This window comes from Triturus cristatus, chromosome 1_1 (assembly GCF_964204655.1).
Source record: "Triturus cristatus chromosome 1_1, aTriCri1.1, whole genome shotgun sequence".
Lineage (NCBI taxonomy): Eukaryota > Metazoa > Chordata > Amphibia > Caudata > Salamandridae > Triturus > Triturus cristatus.
Window position 1 is genome coordinate 524,106,081 of NC_140579.1, and position 23,695 is coordinate 524,129,775.

At 48.6% G+C, this 23,695-nt stretch overlaps 1 protein-coding gene across 1 annotated transcript in view; it reads left to right on the plus strand.

Moving 5' to 3' along the window:
• LOC146870551 (transmembrane protein 98-like) overlaps positions 1-23,695 on the plus strand; it is a 378,347-nt gene that overhangs the window by 147,394 nt on the left and 207,258 nt on the right. Inside the window, exon 4 of the mRNA XM_085599684.1 lies at positions 20,399-20,432. Coding sequence (XP_085455810.1) covers positions 20,399-20,432 — 34 coding nt within the window. The remainder of the gene's footprint in view (positions 1-20,398; positions 20,433-23,695) is intronic.

Sequence of the window (23,695 nt, forward strand, 5' to 3'; positions counted from 1 at the left end):
TGCTGTGTCCATCTGAAGAAAAGTCTCCAAGGGCCTGAGAAGAGCTGGCCTCCTGTTTTTAAAGTCCCAGGCACAAAAGGACTTCACCCCCAGCTTCCCTAAACTTCCATGCTGGGAGTTCCAGTCTGCCAGGAGGGCCTGTAACTGTGTGAGAGGCCTTCTTGCTGTTAGGAGCTGGAATCACAACGCAGCAAGAGAGAAGCGTCATGCCGCCACAGCAGCCACTGTTGCATCATCGTGGAAGCGTGTTGCCGCTGCCACTGTTCTTCGCCGCAACACCGGAGGAGCGAGTCGCCGTCACCGAGGGTGTCGCTGCATCACCGGGAAAGCGTGTCGCAGGGCCTGTCAAGGCTCAGAAAACCACCGAGTTCGCCGCACGGCCATCGGGCGTGCACGCATCGCCTCCATTTTGTCGCATCGCAGCAAATATGCCATTTTGTCACATTGCACCGAATCGTCGCTACGCAGCGAGGTGCCATCTTGTCGCATCGGAACGGGAGCGCTGAAAGAATCGACGCATCACCTTCTCTGCGCCCCTTTTGTTTGTCTTGCGATTACGCACGCCAGGTACTTTGAAACTAAAGTGTTGCATTCATCATCTACAAGTTTATTTTTGCGAAAACCCTTTTTAAAGACATTCTGCTGAGTTTCTGTATGTTGGATGTTTGTCGTTTTGGTCTTGTTTAGTTTAGATAAAGATATTTTATTTTTCTAAACTGGTGTGGTGTTCCTTTGTGGTGTTTTCACTGTGTTACTGTGAGTGCTGGTACAAATACTTTACACATTGCATTTGGAATAAGCCTGTCTGCTCGTGCCAAGCTACTAAGGGGGTGAACAGGGGTTATCTAATGTGTGTATTCCCCTTACCCTGACTAGAAGCATGGGTCCCTATTTGGTCAAAGGTACCTACCTCTGCCAACTAGAGACCCCCAGTTCTAGCATTGGTGGGCAGCGGTGAGGATTTGAACTTGTATTTGCACTTGACCCACAGTGATTGGGGTACATCACTAGATTAGTGCAGACCACTACGCAACCACATACTGTGTTTTGTCTTTTGGTTCTATTTTTGATCTTATTCTTGAGTCATCCATGCATCATGTCTCTAAATGGTGAAGCAGCAAGTGAGAAGGCAGAATTGGAGTTTCACATTGAGGATTAGTATTCCTACAAAGTAGATCAACTCAAGCAGGTTTGCAAAGATTTTGGATGTCCCATGAGGAGCAGCTCTAAGAAGGTTGAGCTGCAGAAGGCCTTAAGGGCCTGGTGGGAGGCCAAAGAGGTGAGGAGACAGAGGATGCAGAGGTGGATGATGATGCACAAGGGGATGGTTACAGATCACAGGATCTGCCTGTGGGAAGAGCAGCCTCCAGGGCTGGCAGCAACCATTCCACTAGAAGTTTTTCCTAAGAGGAGCGGGAGGAGAACCAGAGGATCAGAGAGCATGAGCTGGAGGTCATGAGGCTCCAGGCGAAGGCAGAGTAGAGGGCTTGTGCCTTGGAAGAATTGAAATTGACATTGGCATATGAATTAAGAATGAGGGAGCTTGATTTGGAGCTCAAGAGGCTTGAAGCCATGAGTGTCTCAGCCCCGCAAAAAGAAATGTGTGTAGCTCAGGAAGTGAGCTTTGCTGAGTTGTAGGTGGCATCCAGCTCAGGTGGTGGCAGCAAGATTGTGTTATCTAGTGCTAAGGGAGAAGTACACACACCCAGAGATGTTGCACCTGACTTGAGGGATGGGGTTAACATACACCAGGGGGTTCAGGTTTATGAGGTAGCTCTAGTGGTGCGCAGTGTCCCTGAAGTAGATTGGGGAACTGACACAGGGGATCATATTCCTAGTGGTGGGAGGGACACTCTACTGACTCTAGATGAGAGGTGCAGGAAGAGGGGTTCCCCCGTGGTAGAAGTCCTGGTGTCTGAGTGTAGAGACCGCCCAGAAGAGGGTGGGTTGAGTTACAGAGATAGTCAGACACTGTCTTGCCAATCTCAGGAGAGTGGTGTAGGGTACTCGTGTGAGGCACTGGAGGGTGAGGCAAAGGGTAGTTTGGTTAACAACTGTGGGGGGCTGTGTGAGTCATTCGTTGGAGAGCATATTTTAAGTCCCTGTTTTCCAGAGCTATGCCAACACCCAGTGAAGTGTGAGTTCTCTGATTCCAGGGAGCTTGCATTGGAGGCAAACCTCTTGGTGGATGCCAGAGGGTCTGAAGAGGCACTTGGGAGTGATCCTAAAAGGAGTGGCTCAGGTATCTTCCAGACCTGTGTGGTGGGAGAGGTTCAGAGTAGCCCAGCTAGGTCCCGGTGTAGTGGGAGGAGTTTGGTGGCGCTCACGTCCTGTCTCAGCGGAGGAGGAGTGAGTGTGGGCTGTGTCCCAAGGTGCCCAAAACCCAGTCGCAGGGCCTGGAGGGCTCCCTAAGGGAACACCAGGTTGGGGGCCTAGGCTGTATTAGTAGGCCATTTGCGGAGAATCTCCTAGTGTCAGGAGAACCTGGAGCATCTGTAAACGGGGCTCCAGTGGTTCTGGTGTCTGGCAGTGCCACTTCTAAGTGGAGGGTGCAGACAGGGTCGGCTTTAGCGCTGGTGGCTCCCAGTGCGAGAATAATTTTTTGCACCCCCTCACCACATGAATGCCTTCTCTGATTCTCTCCCTACGACTGAGCATGATTGCCCCTCATCTCTCCAATCATAAATCTTTGCTAAACACAGCACCAAAACCTGAGGTTGGTGCCCCCTCCACAGGTCAGCGCCCAATGTGGCCGCACCAGTCGCACTGCCCTAAAGCCGGCCCTGGGTGCAGAAGTCCAGATAGAGGGGATTCGTTCCCCAGTGGGAGAACCAGTGGGTCAGGGGCCAGCCAGAAGGGCTGAGCATCCTAGGAGTGACCATGGTGACACTACTTTTGGCTTGAGGGATCTTCGTGTACTGTCAGATGGACAGGGGTCGGGAGATCTGCACCAGGCAGACTGTCACACAACACATGAGTCATGTGTTACCCTCGGGAGGATGCTGTGTGCACCCCCAGAAGTCCTGGTGTGCCAGGCAAGTGCTCAGCCATGGGGTTTAGCCCGTAGGTTTGGAGGGCAGGTTCAGGTTCTGCCTGACCTGGTGGGAAGGACATCTGTAAGCAGTGTCCTGACCGGTTTGGCTTCCAGGGGTACCACTCCAGGTGGGAGGGTACAGAACTCTGGAAGGGGGTGCAAAAGGAAGGATTCCTCGCCTCTGACCCCGGTTCAACCTGAGGATTTAGATCCTAGGTTGGGAGACCAGTTGCAGGAGAGAGGTCCTGAACAGGTGGAAGAGTTGTGTCCTGAGGGTGCGAACCCTGGGCTGGTCGGCCCGTGTCAGGATGCCATACCTGACTTGGCAGGAGAGAAAGTCGAGAAAAGGTGCCAGACACCTGGGGCTACTGCCCCCCACTTTCTGACGCCACAAAGGTTAGAGATGCCTGACAGGCATGAGGCTTGGCTTTCATCACTGACAGCTGTCAGTGGCCACTGTGGCTGGTTGTCCTGGTGGACAGGGTTGTCCGTGGGAGGGGGTCTGGAGTCACACCCTGGGGGTGGACGGGGCCACACCGCTGTGTTGGCCAGGTGGGTACTGTCTACCAGTGCGGACACATCTGTGAGCTAAGTAAGTTTAGGCGCTGCACAGATGGAGTACCCAGGTGAGGAGAAGGGTCCCCCATGGGTTAGCCTAGTGGGCCCTGAGAGTATAGATGGAGGGATCCAACTGGGTTCAGGAAGGCGTAGAACAGTAATAGTCCACTGCTGTGTGGGCCAGCTTCCATGTTCTGCTGCCCCAAGCAGGGAAGCCCATTGAGGTATCGATTGGTCTCTCTTGGCTTTATGCTGGAAGGGGGTTGTGTTGGAAATGGCCCTTTTTGCAGGGTTATCCCCAAACCTTTTGCTTCTTACTCCTTTGTTTTTCCTGACCTGTGGTTGTTGGCTATAGGACTCTGGGCATTTTACCACTGCTGATCAGTGCTAAAGTGCACATGCTCTCTGTATAAATTGTTATTGTGATTGGTTATCCATGATTGGTATATTTGATTTACCAGTAGGTCCCTAGTAAAGTGCACTGAGTGTGCCAGGGCTGGTCATTCAAATGCTACAAGTGGGCTTGCAGCACTGATTGTGCCACCCACAGGAGTAGAGCTGAAAAGGGGTCTCAGGCCTGCCACCGCAGTGCCTGTGCGCAGTTTGTTAACTGCCCTGTTGAACTGGCCAGTGTACCCACTTGCCAGGCCTGACCCTTCCCTTTTCTTACACATTGGACACCCCTATGGTAGGCCCAAGGTACCCCCCTGGGCAGGGTGCAGTGTATGTGAAAGGTAGGACATGAACTAGTGTGTAACATGTCCAAATAGTGAAATACTGCCAATTTGGTTTTTCACTACTGAAAGGCTATCTTGCCCATAGGACAGAATGTGAAATGCTGTGTAACATGTTTGCCTGCATATCTTCCCATAGGAGTAAGATGGAAAATTGGAATCTGGTATCCCTGAACTCAGAATTTAATAACCCGTCTTTTAGTAAAGATGGTTTTTAAATACTGTGTTTGAAAATAGCACTTTTAGAAAGTGGCTATTTTCTTGTTCAACCTTTCTGTGTGCCTCTGCCTGTTTGTGGATTGACTGTCTGGTTTGAGAGTTACAGGGGCTGGGGTGGCTCCAGGAGTCTGGGTGAGTCAGCACTAGGTTGAATAGGTCGTTCTGCATTTGCAGTGGTGGGAGGAGTAGCACCTGGGCCTGAATAGGGCTGTGCCTGCCTTCCACAATGCTGACTCCACCCCCTGCGGTGTGTCTGATGGCCCTGGCCCAAACTCACAAAGGAAGAAGATGTGCACTGGCAGAGTGCCCCAGAACTGGTTTGAACTGGGTCCAAGACCCCTCGCACATAGAGAACAAAGACTTTTGGGGTATAAATATGAGAGCTGAAACCCCTGAAAGTTAGACTACTTTGGAATCAAGGAGGAACCTATGCTGAGGAGAAAAGCTGAAGAGCTGAAGGAGAAGTACTGCCCAAGTGTGTCTGGGGTTGGCCTGCAGCTGCTATTTCTGCCAAAGGAAGGAGGAGGACTTTGCTGTGTGCTGTGTCCCCCCTACTTGAAGAAAGGACTTTGCTGTGTCCTGAAAAGAAAGTCGCCAAGGGCCTGAGAAGAGCTGGCCTCCTGTTGTGGAAACACAGGGATATAAAAGTTTCCAAGACTACTTCGTAATCAAGAGGAACCGCTGCCAAAGAAGAGCAGCTGAAGAGACTGAGGAGAAGTACTGTCCTTGCTGTGTGTTCTGGGGCTGGCCTGCAGTTTGCTGTTTCTACTAAGGAAAGGACCAATTGACTTTGCTGTGTGCTGTGTCCCCCTTGCTTGAAGAAGGACTTTGCTGTGTGCTGTGTCCATCTGAAGGAAAGTCTCCAAGGGCCTGAGAAGAGCTGGCCTCCTGTTTCTGAAGTCCCAGGCACAAAAGGACTTCACCCCCAGCTTCCCTGAACTTCCTTGCTGGGAGTTCCAGTCTGCCGGGAGGGCCATTAACTGTGTGTGAGGCCTTTTTGCTGTTGGGAGCTGGAAGCACGATGCAACAAGAGAGAAGCGTGACGCCGCCGCAGCAGCCGCTGTTGCATCATCGAGAAAGCGTGCTGCCGCTGTTCGCCACCGCAACACCGGAGAAGCGTTTCACCATCGCAGAGGCTGTCGCTGCATCACCAGGGAAGCGTGGCGCAGGGCCTGTCGCAGCTCAGAAAACCACGAGTTAGCCGCACGGCCATCGGGCGTGCACGCATCGCCTCCACGTTGTCACATCACAGTAAAGATGCCATTTTGTCGCATCGCACCGGATCGTCGCTACGTATCGAGGCGCCATCTTGTTGCATCGGAACCGGAGCGCAGGAAGAATCGACGCATCGCCTTCTCTGCACCCCTTTTGATTGTCTTGCGATTACGCATCCCAGGTACTTTGAGACTAAAGTGTTGCATTTATCATCTACAAGTTTATTTTTGCAACAACCCTTTTTAAAGACATTCTGCTGAGTTTCTGTATGTTGGATGTTTGTCGTTTTGGTCTTGTATAGTTTAGATAAAGATATTTTATTTTTCTAAACTGGTGTGGTGTTCCTTTGTGTTGTTTTCACTGTGTTACTGTGAGTGCTGGTACAAATACTTTACACATTGCATTTGGGATAATCATGTCTGCTAGTGCCAAGCTACCAAGGGGGTGACCAGGGGTTATCTAATATGTGTATTCCCCTTACCCTGGCTAGAAGCAAGGGTACCTATTTGGTCAAAGGTACCTACCTCTGCCAACTAGAGACCCTCAGTTCTAGCATTGGTGGGCAGCGGTGAGGATTTGAACTTGTATTTGTACTTGACCCACAGTGATTGGGGTACATCACTAGATTAGTGCAGACCACTACGCAACCAAATACTGAGTTTTGTCTTTTGGTTTTATTTTTGATCTTATTCTTGAGTCATCCATGCATCATGTCTCTAAATGGTGAAGCAGCAAGTGAGAAGGCAGAATTGGAGTTTCACATTGAGGATTTGTATTCCTACAAAGTAGATCAACTCAAGCAGGTTTGCAAAGATTTTGGATGTCCCATGAGGAGCAGCTCTAAGAAGGTTGAGCTGCAGAAGGCCTTAAGGGCCTGGTGGGAGGCTAAAGAGGTGAGGAGACAGTGGATGCAGAGGTGGATGATGATGCACAAGGGGATGGTTACAGATCACAGGATCTGCCTGTGGGAAGAGCAGCCTCCAGTGCTGGCAGATACCATTCCACTAGAAGTTTTTCCTCAGAGGAGCGGGAGGAGAACCAGAGGATCAGAGAGCATGAGCTGGAGGTCATGAGGCTCCAGGCGAAGGCAGAGTAGAGGGCTTGTGCCTTGGAAGAATTGAAATTGACATTTGCATATGAATTAAGAATGAGGGAGCTTGATTTGGAGCTCAAGAGGCTTGAAGCAATGAGTGTCTCAGTCCCGCAAAAAGAAATGTGTGTAGCTCAGGAAGTGAGCTTTGCTGAGTTGTAGGTGGCATCCAGCTCAGGTGGTGGCAGCAAGATTGTGTTATCTAGTGCTAAGGGAGAAGTACACACTCCCAGAGATGTGGCACCTGACTTGAGGGAGGGGGTTAACATACACCAGGGGGTTCAGGTTTATGAGGTAGCTCTAGTGGTGCGCAGTGTCCTTGAAGTAGATTGGGGAACTGACACAGGGGATCATATTCCTAGTGGTGGGAGGGACACTCTACTGACTCTAGATGAGAGGTGCAGGAAGAGGGGTTCCCCCGTGGTAGAAGTCCTGGTGTCTGAGTGTGGAGATCGCCCAGAAGAGGGTGCGTTGAGTTACAGAGATAGTCAGACACTGTCTTGCCAATCTCAGGAGAGTGGTGTAGGGTACTCGGGTGGGGCACTGGAGGGTGAGGCAAAGGGTAGTTTGGTTAACAACTGTGGGGGGCTGTGTGAGTCATTCGTTGGAGAGCATATTTTAAGTCCCTGTTTTCCAGAGCTATGCCAACACCCAGTGAAGTGTGAGTTCTCTGATTCCAGGGAGCTTGCATTGGAGGCAAACCTCTTGGTGGATTCCAGAGGGGCTGAAGAGGCATTTAGGAGTGATCCTAAAAGGAGTGGCTCACGTATCTTCCAGACCTGTGCGGTGGGAGGGGTTCAGAGTAGCCCAGCTAGGTCCCGGTGTAGTGGGAGGGGTTTGGGGGCGCTCACGTCCTGTCTCAGCGTAGAAGGAGTGAGTGTGGGCTGTGTCCCAAGGTGCCCAAAACCCAGTCGCAGGGCCTGGAGGGTTCCCTAAGGGAACACCAGGTTGGGGGCCTAGGCTGTATTAGTAGGCCATTTGCGGGGGATCTCCTAGTGTCAGGAGAACCTGGAGCATCTGTTAACGGGGCTCCAGTGGTTCTGGTGTCTGGCAGTGCCACTTCTAAGTGGAGGGTGCAGACAGGGTCGGCTTTAGCGCTGGTGGCGCCCAGTGCGAGAATCATTTTTTGCGCCCCCACACCACAAGAATGCCTTCTCAGTTTCTCTCCCTACGACTGGGCATGATTGCCCCTCATCTCTCCAATCATAAATTTTTGCTAAACACAGCACCAAAACCTGAGGTTGGTGCCCCCTCCACTGGTCAGCGCCCAATGTGGCCGCACAAGTCGCACTGCCCTAAAGCCGGCCCTGGGTGCAGAAGTCCAGATAGAGGGGATTCGTTCCCCAGTGGGAGAACCAGTGGGTCAGGGGCCAGCCAGAAGGGCTGAGCCTCCTAGGAGTGACCATGGTGACACTACTTCTGGCTTGAGGGATCTTCGTGCACTGTCAGATGGACAGGGGTCGGGAGATCTGCATCAGGCAGACTGTCACACAACACATGAGTCATGTGTTACCCTCGGGAGGATGCTGTGTGCACCCCCAGAAGTCCTGGTGTGCCAGGCAAGTGCTCAGCCACGGGGTTTAGCCCCTAGGTTTGGAGGGCAGGTCCAGGTTCTGCCTGACCTGGTGGGAAGGACATCTGTAAGCAGTGTCCTGACCGGTTTGGCTTCCAGGGGTACCACTCCAGGTGGGAGGGTACGGAACTCTGGAAGGGGGTGCAAAGGGAAGGATTCCTCGCCTCTGACCCCGGTTCAACCTGAGGATTTAGATCCTAGGTTGGGAGACCAGTTGCAGGAGAGAGGTCCTGAACTGGTGGAAGACTTGTGTCCCGAGGGTGCGAACCCTGGGCTGGTCGGCCCGTGTCAGGATGCCATACCTGACTTGGCAGGAGAGAAAGTGGAGAAAAGGTGCCAGACACCTGGGGCTACTGCACCCCACTTTCTGACGCCACAAAGGTTAGAGATGCCTGACAGGCATGAGGCTTGGCTCTCATCACTGACAGCTGTCAGTGGCCACTGTGGCTGGTTGTCCTGGTGGACAGGGTTGTCCGTGGGAGGGGGTCTGGAGTCACACCCTGGGGGTGGACGAAGTCACACCGCTGTGTTGGCCAGGTGGGTACTGTCTACCAGTGCGGACACATCTGTGAGCAAAGTAAGTTTAGGCGCTGCACAGATGGAGTACCCAGGTGAGGAGAAGGGTCCCCCATGGGTTAGCCTAGTGGGCCCTGAGAGTATAGATGGAGGGATCCAACTGGGTTCAGGAAGGCGTAGAACAGTAATAGTCCACTGCTGTGCGGGCCAGCTTCCATGTTCTGCTGCCCCAAGCAGGGTAGCCCATCGAGGTATCGATTGGTCTACCCTGGCTTTATGCTGGAAGGGAGTTGTGTTGGAAATGGCCCTTTTTGCAGGGTTATCCCCAAACCTTTTGCTTCTTACTCCTTTGTTTTTCCTGACCTATGGTTGTTGGCTATAGGACTCTGGGCGTTTTACCACTGCTGATCAGTGCTAAACTGCACATGCTCTCTGTATAAATTGTTATTGTGATTGGTTATCCATGATTGGTATATTTGATTTACCAGTAGGTCCCTAGTAAAGTGCACTGAGTGTGCCAGGGCTGGTCATTCAAATACTACAAGTGGGCTTGCAGCACTGATTGTGCCACCCACAGGAGTAGAGCTGAAAAGGGGTCTCAGGCCTGCCACCGCAGTGCCTGTGCGCAGTTTGTTAACTGCCCTGTTGACCTGGCTAGTGTACCAACTTGCCAGGCCTGACCCTTCCCTTTTCTTACACATTGGACACCCCTATGGTAGGCCCAAGGTACCCCCCTGGGCAGGGTGCAGTGTATGTGAAAGGTAGGACATGAACTAGTGTGTGTAACATGTCCAGATAGTGAAATACTGCCAATTTAGGTTTTCACTATTGAAAGGCTATCTTGCCAATAGGACAGAATGGGAAATGCTTTGTTAACTGCCCTGTTGACCTGGCCAGTGTACCAACTTGCCAGGCCTGACCCTTCCCTTTTCTTACACATTGGACACCCCTATGGTAGGCCCAAGGTACCCCCCTGGGCAGGGTGCAGTGTATGTGAAAGGTAGGACATGAACTAGTGTGTGTAACATGTCCAGATAGTGAAATACTGCCAATTTAGTTTTTCACAATTGAAATGCTATCTTGCCCATAGGACAGAATGGGAAATGCTGTGTAACATGTTTGCCTGCATATCTTCCCATAGGAGTAAGATGGAAAATTGGAATCTGGTATCCCTGAACTCAGAATTTAATAACCCATCTTTTAGTAAAGATGTTTTTTAAATACTGTGTTTGAAAATAGCACTTTTAGAAAGTGGCTATTTTCTTGTTCAACCTTTCTGTGTGCCTCTGCCTGTTTGTGGATTGACTGTCTGGTTTGAGAGTTACAGGGGCTGGGGTGGCTCCAAGAGTCTGGGTGAGTCAGCACTAGGTTGAATAGGTCGTTCTGCATTTGCAGTGGTGGGAGGAGTAGCACCTGGGCCTGAATAGGGCTGTGCCTGCCTTCCACAATGCTGACTCCACCCCCTGCGGTGTGTCTGATGGCCCTGGCCCAAACTCACAAAGGAAGAAGATGTGCACTGGCAGAGTGCCCCAGAACTGGTTTGAACTGGGTCCAAGACCCCTCGCACATAGAGAACAAAGACTTTTGGGGTATAAATATGAGAGCTGAAACCCCTGAAAGTTAGACTACTTTGGAATCAAGGAGGAACCTATGCTGAGGAGAAAAGCTGAAGAGCTGAAGGAGAAGTACTGCCCAATTGTGTCTGGGGTTGGCCTGCAGTTGCTATTTCTGCCAAAGGAAGGAGGAGGACTTTGCTGTGTGCTGTGTCCCCCCTACTTGAAGAAAGGACTTTGCTGTGTCCTGAAAAGAAAGTCGCCAAGGGCCTGAGAAGAGCTGGCCTCCTGTTGTGGAAACACAGGGATATAAAAGTTTCCAAGACTACTTCGTGATCAAGAGGAACCGCTGCCAAAGAAGAGCAGCTGAAGAGACTGAGGAGAAGTACTGCCCTTGCTGTGTGTTCTGGGGCTGGCCTGCAGTTTGCTGTTTCTACTACGGAAAGGACCAATTGACTTTGCTGTGTGCTGTGTCCCCCTTGCTTGAAGAAGGACTTTGCTGTGTGCTGTGTCCATCTGAAGAAAAGTCTCCAAGGGCCTGAGAAGAGCTGGCCTCCTGTTTCTGAAGTCCCAGGCACAAAAGGACTTCACCCCCAGCTTCCCTGAACTTCGTTGCTGGGAGTTCCAGTCTGCCGGGAGGGCCTTTAACTGTGTGTGAGGCCTTTTTGCTGTTGGGAGGTGGAAGCACGATGCAACAAGAGAGAAACGTGACGCCGCCGCAGCAGCCGCTGTTGCATCATCGAGAAAGCGTGCTGCCGCTGTTCGCCACCGCAACACCGGAGAAGCATGTCGCCATCGCAGAGGGTGTCGCTGCATCACCGGGGAAGCGTGGCGCAGGGCCTGTCGCAGCTCAGAAAACCACGAGTTAGCCGCACAGCCATCGGGCGTGCACGCATCGCCTCCACATTGTCACATCACAGTAAAGATGCCATTTTGTCGCATCACACCAGATCGTCGTTACGTATCAAGGCGCCATCTTGTTGCATCGGAACCGGCGCGCAGGAAGAATCGACGCATCGCCTTCTCTGCACCCCTTTTTATTGTCTTGCGATTACGCATCCCAGGTACTTTGAGACTAAAGTGTTGCATTTATCATCTACAAGTTTATTTTTGCAACAACCCTTTTTAAAGACATTCTGCTGAGTTTCTGTATGTTGGATGTTTGTCGTTTTGGTCTTGTTTAGTTTAGATAAAGATATTTTATTTTTCTAAACTGGTGTGGTGTTCCTTTGTGTTGTTTTCACTGTGTTACTGTGAGTGCTGGTACAAATACTTTACACATTGCATTTGAGATAAGCCTGTCTGCTCGTGCCAAGCTACCAAGGGGGTGAGCAGGGGTTATCTAATGTGTATATTCCCCTTACCCTGACTAGAAGCAAGGGTCCCTATTTGGTCAAAGGTACCTACCTCTGCCAACTAGAGACCCCAGTTCGAACAGCCTCACAAAAAGCTGTTTCATAAAATGATCTTTTTATTTTTTGGCTGTTGATTTAAGGGCCAAAATAAACACTTTTTAGAAATAAATAAATTGTTATTTCCTTGACATTTACTTGGCATAATCAACATGACGCATAGGAGAAAAAATCGCACGGCAATGTGGAAAGCACCTAATTTCATATCTGGAAAATTGTATCGAATTTTGCACTTTGTGCAAGTATAACGTATTATTGTGCAGCACGATTGCTGTTTCATAGGTGCAGGTTAGAACAAACCAACTGCACCATTAACCCCTTGTATTCCCAGATGCGCTGTGCCCATGACGAGTCCAGCTCGTCATGAGGCATTCCCTAACAATGTGTGAAAAAGGTGATTTTTTTCAGCTAAATTTGAGGTTTGAAGGGCATTCTGGGTAAGGAAACGTTGGAAGATCCACGCAAGCCATACCTCCCTGGAATCCCCCGGGTGTCTAGTTTTCAGAAATGTGTGGGCTTGGTAGCTTCCCCTAGGTGGTCGCCGAGCACCGGGCCAAAAACCCAGGTGACCCCCCTTGCAAACCAGGTCGTTTTGAGGTAGGCAATTTTCATGTCGCCTCAATACGTTTTGGGCCCTTGCCTGTCGCAGGTACTTGGGCCTCCCACACGAGTGAGGCACCGTTTTTTCGGGAGACCCGGGGGAACGCTGGGTGGTAGGAAATTTGAGTGAGCCCGGTGATGTCACAACTTTCCCACACAAAAATGTGTGAAAAATGTGATTTTTTTCAGCTAAAATTGAGGTTTGCAGGGGATTCTGGGTAAGGAAACGTTGGGGGATCCACGCAAACCATACCTCCCTGGAAGACCCCGGGTGTCTAGTTTTCAGAAATGTATGGGTTTGGTAGGTTCCCCTAGGTGGCCGCCGAGCACCGGGGCAAAAACCCAGGTGACCCCCCTTGCAAAACCAGGTCGTTTTGAGGTAGGCAATTTTCATGTCGCCTCAATACGTTTTGGGCCCTTGCCTGTCGCGGGTGCTTGGGCCTCCCACACAAGTGAGGCACCATTTTTACCGGGAGACCCGGGGGAACGCTGGGTGGTGGGAAATTTGAGTGAGCCCGGTGAGGCCACAACTTTCCCACACAAAAATGTATGAAAGATGTGATTTTTTTCAGCTAAAATTGAGGTTTGCAGGGGATTCTGGGTAAGGAAACGTTGGGGGATCCACGCAAGCCATACCTTTCTGGAAGCCCCCGGGTGTCTAGTTTTCAGAAATGTATGGGTTTGGTAGGTTTCCCTAGATGGCCGCCGAGCACCGGGCCAAAAACCCAAGTGACCCCCCTTGCAAAACCAGGTGGTTTTGAGATAGGCAATTTTGATGTCGCCTCACTGCGTTTTGGGCCCTTGCCTGTCGCAGATACTTGGGCCTCCCACACAAGTGAGGCACCATTTGTACCGGGAGACCCGGGGGGACGCTGGGTGGTTGGAAATTTGAGTGAGCCCGGTGATGCCACAACTTTCCCACACAAAAATGTGTGAAAAATGTGATTTTTTCAGCTAGAATTGAGGTTTGCAGGGGATTCTGGGTAAGGAAACGTTGGGGGATCCATGCAAGCCATGCCTCCCTGGAAGCACACAGGCGTCTAGTTTTCAAAAATGTATAGGTTTGCTAGGTTTCCCAAGGTGCCCGCAGAGCTAGGGTTCAAAAACTACAGCTTGATATTTTGCTAAAAAAAGGTCATTTTTCACTGCGAAATTGAGGTGTGACCACGTTGCGTTTTGCGCCGTTTCCTGTCGCGGGCACTAGGCCGACCCACACAAGTGAGGTACCGTTTTTCTCGTTAGACTTTGGGGAACGCGAGGTGGGTGGAAATTTGTGGATCCACGCAGATTCCGGAACTTTCCACCACAGAAATGTGGGGAAAATGTATTTCTTTTGTCAATTTTTTAGGTTTGCAAGGGATTCTGGGTAACAGACCCTGGTGAGAGGCAGTCAAGTCACCCCATCCTGGATTCCCCTGGGTGTCTAGTTTTCAAAAATGTATAGGTTTGCTAGGTTTCCCAAGGTGCCCGCAGAGCTAGGGTTCAAAAACTACAGCTAGACATTTTGCCAAAAAAGGGTCATTTTTCACTGCGAAATTGAGGTGTGACCACGTTGCGTTTTGCACCGTTTCCTGTCGCGGGCACTAGGCCGAACCACACAAGTGAGGTACCGTTTTTCTCGTAAGACTTTGGCGAACGCGGGGTGGGTGGAAATTTGTGGATCCACGCAGATTCCGGAACTTTCCACCACAGAAATGTGGGGAAAATGTGTTTTTTTTGTCAATTTTTAAGGTTTGCAAGGGATTCTGGGTAACAGACCCTGGAGGGAGGTAGTCAAGTCACCCCATCCTGGATTCCCCTGGGTGTCTAGTTTTCAAAAATGTATAGGTTTGCTAGGTTTCCCAAGGTGCCCGCAGAGCTAGGGTTAAAAAACTACAGCTAGACATTTTGCCAAAAAAGGGTCATTTTTCACTGCGAAATTGAGGTGTGACTACGTTGCGTTTTGCGCCGTTTCCTGTCGCGGGAACTAGGCCGACCCACACAAGTGAGGGACCGTTTTTCTCGTAAGACTTTGGGGAACGTGGGGTGGGTGGAAATTTGTGGATCCACACAGATTCTGGAACTTTCCACCACAGAAAGTGGGGAAAATGTGTTTTTTTTGTCAATTTTTTAGGTTTGCAAGGGATTCTGGGTAACAGACCCTGGTGGGAGGCAGTCAAGTCACCCCATCCTGGATTCCACTGGGTGTTTAGTTTTCAAAAATGTACAGGTTTGCTAGGTTTCAAAAGGTGCCCGCAGAGCTAGGGTTCAAAAACTACAGCTAGACATTTTGCCAAAAAAGGGTCATTTTTCACTGCGAAATTGAGGTGTGACCACGTTCAGTTTTGCGCCGTTTCCTGTCGCGGGCACTAGGCCGACCCACACAAGTGAGGTACCATTTTTATCGGGAGACTTAGGGTAATTCAGATTTGTAAAGGAACTGTTATTATCTATTGACTTTCGATGCATTTCTGCCTTCCAAATGAAAGATATTGTGTAAAAAAGAAGTCATTCTAAAAAATGACTGATAATTCTCATGCTAGTATGAGTATTCCCAATTTCAGAAATGTGCAAATATCTACTGTTTCTAAACTCTATATTTTGTTCCCATTTCAGAAATACATAGGTGTCTTTCATACCGATTTTTCCATGTACACATTTTTACAGAATAATTACTATATGCCCGGTACATAATAAAAAACCACTGCAAGTTGCTGCTCAGTTTTTGGCTCTGGATTCGTCGGGTTCTTGGTGAACCTACAAGTCCTATATATCCCCACAACCAGTAATGTCCAGTGGATGTAATGGTATATTGCTTTCAAAGAGCTGTCATAATTAGAAGAAGTTACAGGTGAAAACGTTGACACAAAAGGCTGTTTTTTTCAACTAATTTTCAATTTATCCTACATTTAACTGTTGGTTTCTATAAAAAAAACCTTGATGGATCTACACAAATGACCCCTTGCTGAATTCAGAATTTTGTCTTCTTCTGAAAATGTATAGCTTTCCAGTATCCATTATTGCTTTTGTACCCATTTCTGCCATTAACTGGAAGGAGGTCAAAAGCACAAAAAATAGCAAAATTAGGCTATGTCCCAGAAAAATGCCAAAACTGTGTAAACAATGTTGGGTTTCTGACAAAAGTCTGGTATCCCCGAAAAGCTGGGAAAATGGTGATTTCAACCCCACAAACCCTTTTTTGATAACATTTGCAGGGAAAAACCCAGAGGCTTTCATTTGCAGCCCGTTTTTCCCATTTTTCCGAGAAAAAAAACCAAACTTTTGCTGTATTTTGGCTCATTTCTGTGACCCCTCTAGGAGAATCCACAAACCCTGAGTACCTTTAGAATCCCCATGATGTTGGAAGAAAATGACGCAAATTTGGCGTGGATACCTTATGTGGTCAAAAAGTTACAGGGGCCTCAGCGCGCACTACCCCAAATAGCCAAAAAAGGGCGTGGCACAGGAGGGGAAAAGGCCTGGCAGCGAAGGGGTTAATTTAGGTTCATCTTTAAAATATGTCCCAAACTATGTTTCCTCCTTTTCTTGTTTTAATCCCCCAACGTTTCCTTACCCATAATGCCCTGCAAACCTGAAATTTAGCTGAAAAAAATCACCTTTTTCACACATTTTTGTGTGGGAAAGTTGTGGCATCACCGGGCTGACACAAATTTCCTACCACCCAGCGTTCCCCCGGGTCTCCGATTAAAAACGGTGCCTCAGTCGTGTGGGAGGCCCAAGTACCCGCGACAGGCAAGGGTCCAAAACGTAGTGCGCCTCAACAGGCAAGGGTCCTAAACGTAGTGCGCCTCACTACGTTTTGGGCCGTTGCCTGTCGCGGGTACTTGGGCCTCCCACACGAGTGAGGCACCGTTTTTATCGGGAGACCCGAGGGAACGCTGGGTGGTAGGAAATTTGTGTCAGCCCGGTGATGCCTCAACTTTCCCACACAAAAATGTGTGAAAAAAGGTGATTTTTTCAGCTAAATTTGAGGTTTGCAGGGCATTCTGGGTAAGGAAACTTTGGGGGATCCACGCAAGCCATACCTCGCTGGAATCCTCCGGGTGTCTAGTTTTCAGAAATGTGTGAGTTTGATAGGTTCCCCTAGGTGGCCGCCGATCAGCGGGCCAAAAACCCAGGTGACCCCCCCTTGCAAAACCAGGTCGTTTTGAGGTAGGCAATTTTCATGTCGCCTCAATACGTTTTGGGCCCTTGCCTGTCGCGGGTACTTGGGCCTCCCACACGAGTGAGGCACCGTTTTTATCGGGAGTCCTGGGGGAACGCTGGGTGGTAGGAAATTTGTGTCAGCCCGGTGATGCCACAACTTTCCCACACAAAAATGTGTGAAAAAGGTGATTTTTTCAGCTAAATTTGAGGTTTGCAGGGCATTCTGGGTAAGGAAACGTTGGGGGATCCACGCAAGCCATACCTCCCTGGAATCCCCCGGGTGTCTAGTTTTCAGAAATGTGTGGGTTTGGTAGGTTCCCCTAGGTGGCCGCCGAGCACCGGGCCAAAAACCCAAATGACCCCCCTTGCAAAACCAGGTGGTTTTGAGATTGGCAATTTTGATGTCGCCTCCCTGCGTTTTGGGCCCTTGCCTGTCGCGGGTACTTGGGCCTCCCACACAAGTGAGGCATCATTTTTACCGGGAGACCCGGGGGAACGCTGGGTGGTGGGAAATTTGAGTGAGCCCAGTGAGGCCACAACTTTCCCACACAAAAATGTGTGAAAAATGGGATTTTTTTCAGCTAAAATTGAGGTTTGCAGGGGATTCTGGGCAAGGAAACGTTGGGGGATCCACTCAAGCCATACCTCCCTGGAAGCCCCCGGGTGTCTAGATTTCATAAATGTATGGGTTTGGTAGGTTTCCCTAGATGGCCGCCGAGCACCGGGCCATCAACCCAAGTGACCCCCCTTGCAAAACCAGGTGGTTTTGAGATAAGCAATTTTGATGTCGCCTCACTGCGGTTTTTGGCCCTTGCCTGTTGCGGGTACTTGGGCCTCCCACACAAGTGAGGCACCATTTTTACCGGGAGACCCGGGGGGATGCTGAGTGGTGGGAAATTTGAGTGAGCCCGGTGATGCCACAACTTTCCCACACAAAAATGTGTGAAAAATGTGATTTTTTCAGCTAAAACTGAGGTTTGCAGGGGATTCTGGGTAATGAAACGTTGGGGGATCCACGCAAGCCATGCCTCCCTGGAAGCACACGGGTGTCTAGTTTTCAAAAATGTATAGGTTTGCTAGGTTTCCCAAGGTGCCCGCAGAGCTAGGGTTCAAAAACTACAGCTAGACATTTTGCCAAAGAAGGGTCATTTTTCACTTCGAAATTGAGGTGTGACCACGTTGCGTTTTGCGCCGTTTCCTGTCGCGGGCACTAGGCCGACCCACACAAGCGAGGTACTGTTTTTCTCGTTAGACTTTGGGGAACGCGGGGTGGGTGGAAATTTGTGGATCCACGCAGATTCCGGAACTTTCCACCACAGAAATGTGGGGAAAATGTGTTTTTTTTGTCAATTGTTTAGGTTTGCAAGGGATTCTGGGTAACAGACCCTGGTGGGAGGCAGTCAAGTCACCCCATCATGGATTCCCCTGGGTGTCTAGTTTTCAAAAATGTATAGGTTTGCTAGGTTTCCCAAGGTGCCCGCAGAGCTAGGGTTCAAAAACTACAGCTAGACATTTTGCCAAAAAAGGGTCATTTTTCAATGCGAAATTGAGGTGTGACCACGTTGCGTTTTGCGCCGTTTCCTGTCTCGGGCACTAGGCCGACCCACACAAGTGAGGTACCGTTTTTCTCGTAAGACTTTGGGGAACGCGGGGTGGGTGGAAATTTGTGGATCCACGCAGATTCCGGAACTTTCCACCACAGAAATGTGGGGAAAATGTATTTTTTTTGTCAATTTTTAAGGTTTGCAAGGGATTCAGGGTAACAGACCCTGGTGGGAGGCAGTCAAGTCACCCCATCCTGGATTCCCCTGGGTGTCTAGTTTTCAAAAATGTAAGGTTTGCTAGGTTTCCCAAGGTGCCCGCAGAGCTAGGGTTCAAAAACTACAGCTAGACATTTTGCCAAAAAAGGGTCATTTTCACTGCGAAATTGAGGTGTGACCACGTTGCGTTTTGCGCTGTTTCCTGTCTCGGGCACTAGGCTGACCCACACAAGTGAGGTACCGTTTTTCTCGTAAGTCTTTGGGGAACGCAGGGTGGGTGGAAATTTGTGGATCCACACAGATTCCGGAACTTTCCACCACAGAAATGTAGGGAAAATGTGTTGTTTTTGACAATTTTTTAGGTTTCCAAGGGATTCTGGGTAACAGACCCTGGTGGGAGGCAGTCAAGTCACCCCATCCTGGATTCCCCTGGGTGTCTAGTTTTCAAAAATGTATAGGTTTGCTAGGTTTCCCAAGGTGCCCGCAGAGCTAGGGTTCAAAAACTAGAGCTAGGCACTTTGCCAAAAAAGGGTACATTTTCACTGCGATATTGAGTTGTGACCACGTTGCGTTTTGCGCCGTTTCCTGTCGCGGGCACTATGCCTCCCACACAAGTGAGGTACCATTTTTATCGGGAGACTTAGGGTAATTCAGATTTGTAAAGGAACTGTTATTATCTATTGACTTTCGATGCATTTCTGCCTTCCAAATGAAAGATATTGTGTAAAAAAGAAGTCATTCTAAAAAATGACTGATAATTCTCATGCTAGTATGAGTATTCCCAATTTCAGAAATGTGCAAATATCTACTGTTTCTAAACTCTATATTTTGTTCCCATTTCAGAAATACATAGGTGTCTTTTATACCGATTTTTCCATGTACACATTTTTACAGAATAATTACTATATGCCCGGTACATAATAAAAAACCATTGCAAGTTGCTGCTCAGTTTTTGGCTCTGGGTTCGTCGGGTTCTTGGTGAACCTACAAGTCCTATATATCCCCACAACCAGTAATGTCCAGCGGATGTAATAGTATATTGCTTTCAAAGAGCTGTCATAATTAGAAGAAGTTACAGGTGAAAACGTTGACACAAAAGGCAGTTTTTTTCAACTAATTTTCAATTTATCCTATATTTAACTGTTAGTTTCTATAAGAAAACCTTGATGGATCTACACAAATGACCCCTTGCTGAATTCAGAATTTTGTCTTCTTTTCGAAAATGTATAGCTTTCCAGGATCCATTATTGCTTTTGTACCCATTTCTGCCATTAACTGGAAGGAGGTCAAAAGCACAAAAAATAGCAAAATTAGGCTATGTCCCAGAAAAATGCTAAAACTGTGTAAACAATGTTGGGTTTCTGACAAAAGTCTGGAATCCCCGAAAAGCTGGGAAAATGGTGATTTCAACCCCACAAACCCTTTTTTGATAACATTTGCAGGGAAAAACCCAGATGCTTTCATTTGCAGGCCGTTTTTCCAATTTTTCTGAAAAAAAACAAAATTTTGCTGTATTTTGGCTAATTTCTGTGACCCCTCTAGGAGAATCCACAAACCCTGAGCACCTTTAGAATCCCCATGAAGTTGGAAGAAAATGACGCAAATTTGGCGTGGATACCTTATGTGGTCAAAAAGTTACAGGGGCCTCAGCGCGCACTACCCCAAATAGCCAAAAAAGGGCGTGGCACAGGAGGGGAAAAGGCCTGGCAGCGAAGGGGTAAATTTAGTTTTATCTATAAAATATGTCCCAAACTATGTTTCCTCCTTTTCTTGTTTTAATGTTGCAAAATGTTGAAAAATCGGCATATTTCTAATTGTTCAGAAAAAGCAGCTAGTGCATGAAATGAACGTCAAAGACCGTGTGCCATAAAAAACATCGGACGAGGAAGTTCATTTTAAATTGTTTCAAAGCGGAAGTATAATCTGATAATTGTGTATGTAACCGTATATGTTCCCTTTTGCTAAACAACTACTGTGCTTTCTTTCAGCGGTCTGGTTTCTCACTGCATTGAAACTTTGAAGGTATGGTATAAATTCTGGTTTGTAGACATGTTGAAACACACCACCAGGCGCTGAATAAAATGAATGATTATACAAAACCCAAAGTCACCTGCATTTTTGCTGGGGGCTCGACAATGATTCTGAATAAATGCTCAATATTTCTGTATGAATCCTGGAGTTGAAGAAGAGGTTCAGAAACTTGAGAGGATTGAAAAAAAACTAAACTAGAGCAGTAGCAGAGAACATTCATCGTTTCAGTCTGAAAAGCCACTGTAGCGACAAACAATACTTTGTCCTTCTCCTTCCTCAAAGTCCTTACAAATTGAGAAATTTGTTGGTGAGCAACTGGAAAAAGCTTCTATATTCAAAGTCCCACCTATCTACTGAGTGAGGTTGAGGGAACTCCTCCCCACTCAGTGCTTGATGTTTTCCCTCCCGTCTTAAACACGGGGGTGCTGGACAAGCTGGATATGAAGGTACATCAGGGCTTCATGGCACTACCCTGATCGAGGGTCCCAGATTCTAAAGGATGGGAGCAATGCCAATGACCTCTAGCAGTATGGGTGTTTTACAGGATGATGTGGTATCGTACAGGGTTTCAAAGTAGATAAATAGCAACTTGCATTGCGTTGGCAGATGGGAGAGGAATGCACCTGCTCTGGAGCACCTGTATTTTCTCCATACTGTGTAACTAAATATGCAAAGCTTCGTTGACATAGTGTAGCTGATATTTGGGATTTTTAGATGTACATCTAACAAAGAGCACCATGAAGAGAAAGCACGGTGGAGTGGATGGGAGAAAACACTCCCAGAAGCACCAATAGAGGTTGATGACTAGGTTCCCTGAATAACAATGTACAGTTATGGATGGGGTTGAAGTGCCCAGAATGGTTTTTTTTTGTTAAAGTTGCTTCATACTTTAAAAGTTTTTTGCTACTGTCTTCACACTAAAAGTAAACATGCTTTGGCAAACGCAATAGCCTCATGATATTGGGGCACAGAATTATTGACTTTGCCGTTGTTTATTTGCAAAAAGCACTGTGGAAGGTACCCTTAGTTTGTGCATGCAAGGGAGCCATCTTGAAATCTCTTTTCTAAAAGCAAAAATTTGTAAAAGTTTTATGAAGCACTTTTCCAAGATGGCCACTGTTCACATGCACTGTGACTAAAAATCAGGACAGTCATTCAAGATGCCATGTACAAGAGAATGGCAGAATAAAGAAAGAAAAGTTCAAAAAATCACAGGGCTTTTTCTTCATCTAAAGCAAAGAGGTATTTATTCTAGAAGACCTGGCAAAACTGTATTTAAACCAGCAAGAGTACAGGGGTACCAGATCGACTATGTATCCATGCCTCAGAGACAGGTGAGCATCTGACTATTTTGCTATGAATGGTGTCAGAAGGAACCGAGAGTGTTGTTCTAAGAGGGCAAGCAAGACGTATCCTATGTAGTCAAGTTAAGGCAGATGTAGTTGTTTTTCCTTCTATGTTCCAGAGAAAAGAGGTTATTTATAGTTTGGTGGATATTCAGCAGCCCTATTTGGCATGAGTGTTCTCTAAATAGGGTGGACAGTACATCTGCCAATTTAGAGTGTGAAGCCATATACACACTGTTAGACTTAGCATCTTTTGGCGTGTTTCCCCTGACTTTTTGCTCTGTGACCTCCCGTTTTTTACTCTGTTTTTGCTGGTGTAATGATTCTGCGCACTTTCCTCACTGCTGTCCAGTGGGAAAGTGCAAGTGCTCCTGTATAAACTGTGTTATGGATTGGTGTTTCCATGATTGGCCTATTTGATTTATTTGTCAGTCCCTAGTAAAGTGCACTGCGAGTACCAGGACCTATAAATCAAATGCTGTTGGTGGGCTGCAGCACTGGATTGTGTCACCCACGCAAACAGCCCGTTAAGTGTAACTCTGGCCTACCATTGCAGAGCCTGTGCGTAGCCTGGGGCTGCCATGTCAACTTGGCAAGTGCACACACTTCCAAGTCCCTAAACCTTCCCTTTTCTACATGTTAGTCACCCCTAAGGTAGGCCCAAGGTACCCCTGTGGGCAGGGTGCATTGTATGTGAAAGGTAGGACATGCCCTGGTGTGTGTGGCATGTCCTGATAGTGAATTACAGCCTACTTTGTTTTTCACTATTGCAAGGTTACCTGTTCCCCATAGGCCAGAATGGGCAGTTTGAGTATAACATCCTATAATCCTAACTAACCCAGGAAACATGGTAGAAATTTGAGTTTAGTATGCCTGAACTCAGAATGATAAAATACATCTTTTAGTGAAGTTGGTTTTAAAATTCTGAGTTTGAAAATACCACTTTTAGAAAGTAGGTATTTTCTTGTCTAACCATCCAAGCCTGCCTCTGCCAAGTTGTGTATTCTTTGTCTGGAGTTTGAGTGACAAGGGCTGGGGGATTCCAGGAGACAGGGTGAGTCAGCACAGGGCTGAATAGCAAGATCTACATGTAGATGGGTGGGAGGAGTTGCACCTGGGACCTGAATAGGGCTGTGTCTTTCCTCCACAATGCTGGCTCCACCTCCTGTGGTGCGTCTGATGTCCCTGGCCTACACTGTGAAAGGAAAGAAGGAGTCTTGTGAACAAAGTGCTCCAGGACTGACCAGAACTGGTTTGGACTAGGCAAAGGCCTCTCTGCCTTCAGGGAACAAAGAGAAATTGAGGATAAAACGGGGGACCCAAAACCCAGAACTTTAGAACTTGCTGGAATCAAGGAACCTGCCAAGAAGAAGAACTGGAAGAGCTGCCAGGAGGAGTACTGCCCCGTTGCTGTGTTGTTGCTTTGTTGGGTTGGCCTGCAGCTGCTGCTTCTGCCTTGGGCAGTGAAAGGACTGGACTGAACTTTCTCTACTTGTGCTGAGTATCTCCAAGGGCCTGAAACCAAGCTGACCTCCTGTTAAGAAGTCTCAGGGACTGTAAAGACTTCACCAACTTCTGGGTACCGCTCCTGGGACCGCTGTTTTCAGTTGACACAGAGAAGAGGGAACCGCGACCGACTCTGTCACCGACTCGGTCGCTGGCCTTGTGTCCCAAAGGCACCGCGGGCCACACCGTCTCGCCCTGCACCGCAAGCCTTGGTCTCACCGACGCCATCTGCACGATCCTCACTGAGCCTCTGCCTCCACTGCATCGAGAGGACACCGCAGCCTGCACCGCCTCGCTTCACTTCGCTGGCCTGGTCTCACCAACATGATCGCCGCTGGCTCGACACCCTTGACCGCCTCGTTACGCACAGCTGTCCGTCTCCGCCAGCGCCCATTCCTGCCA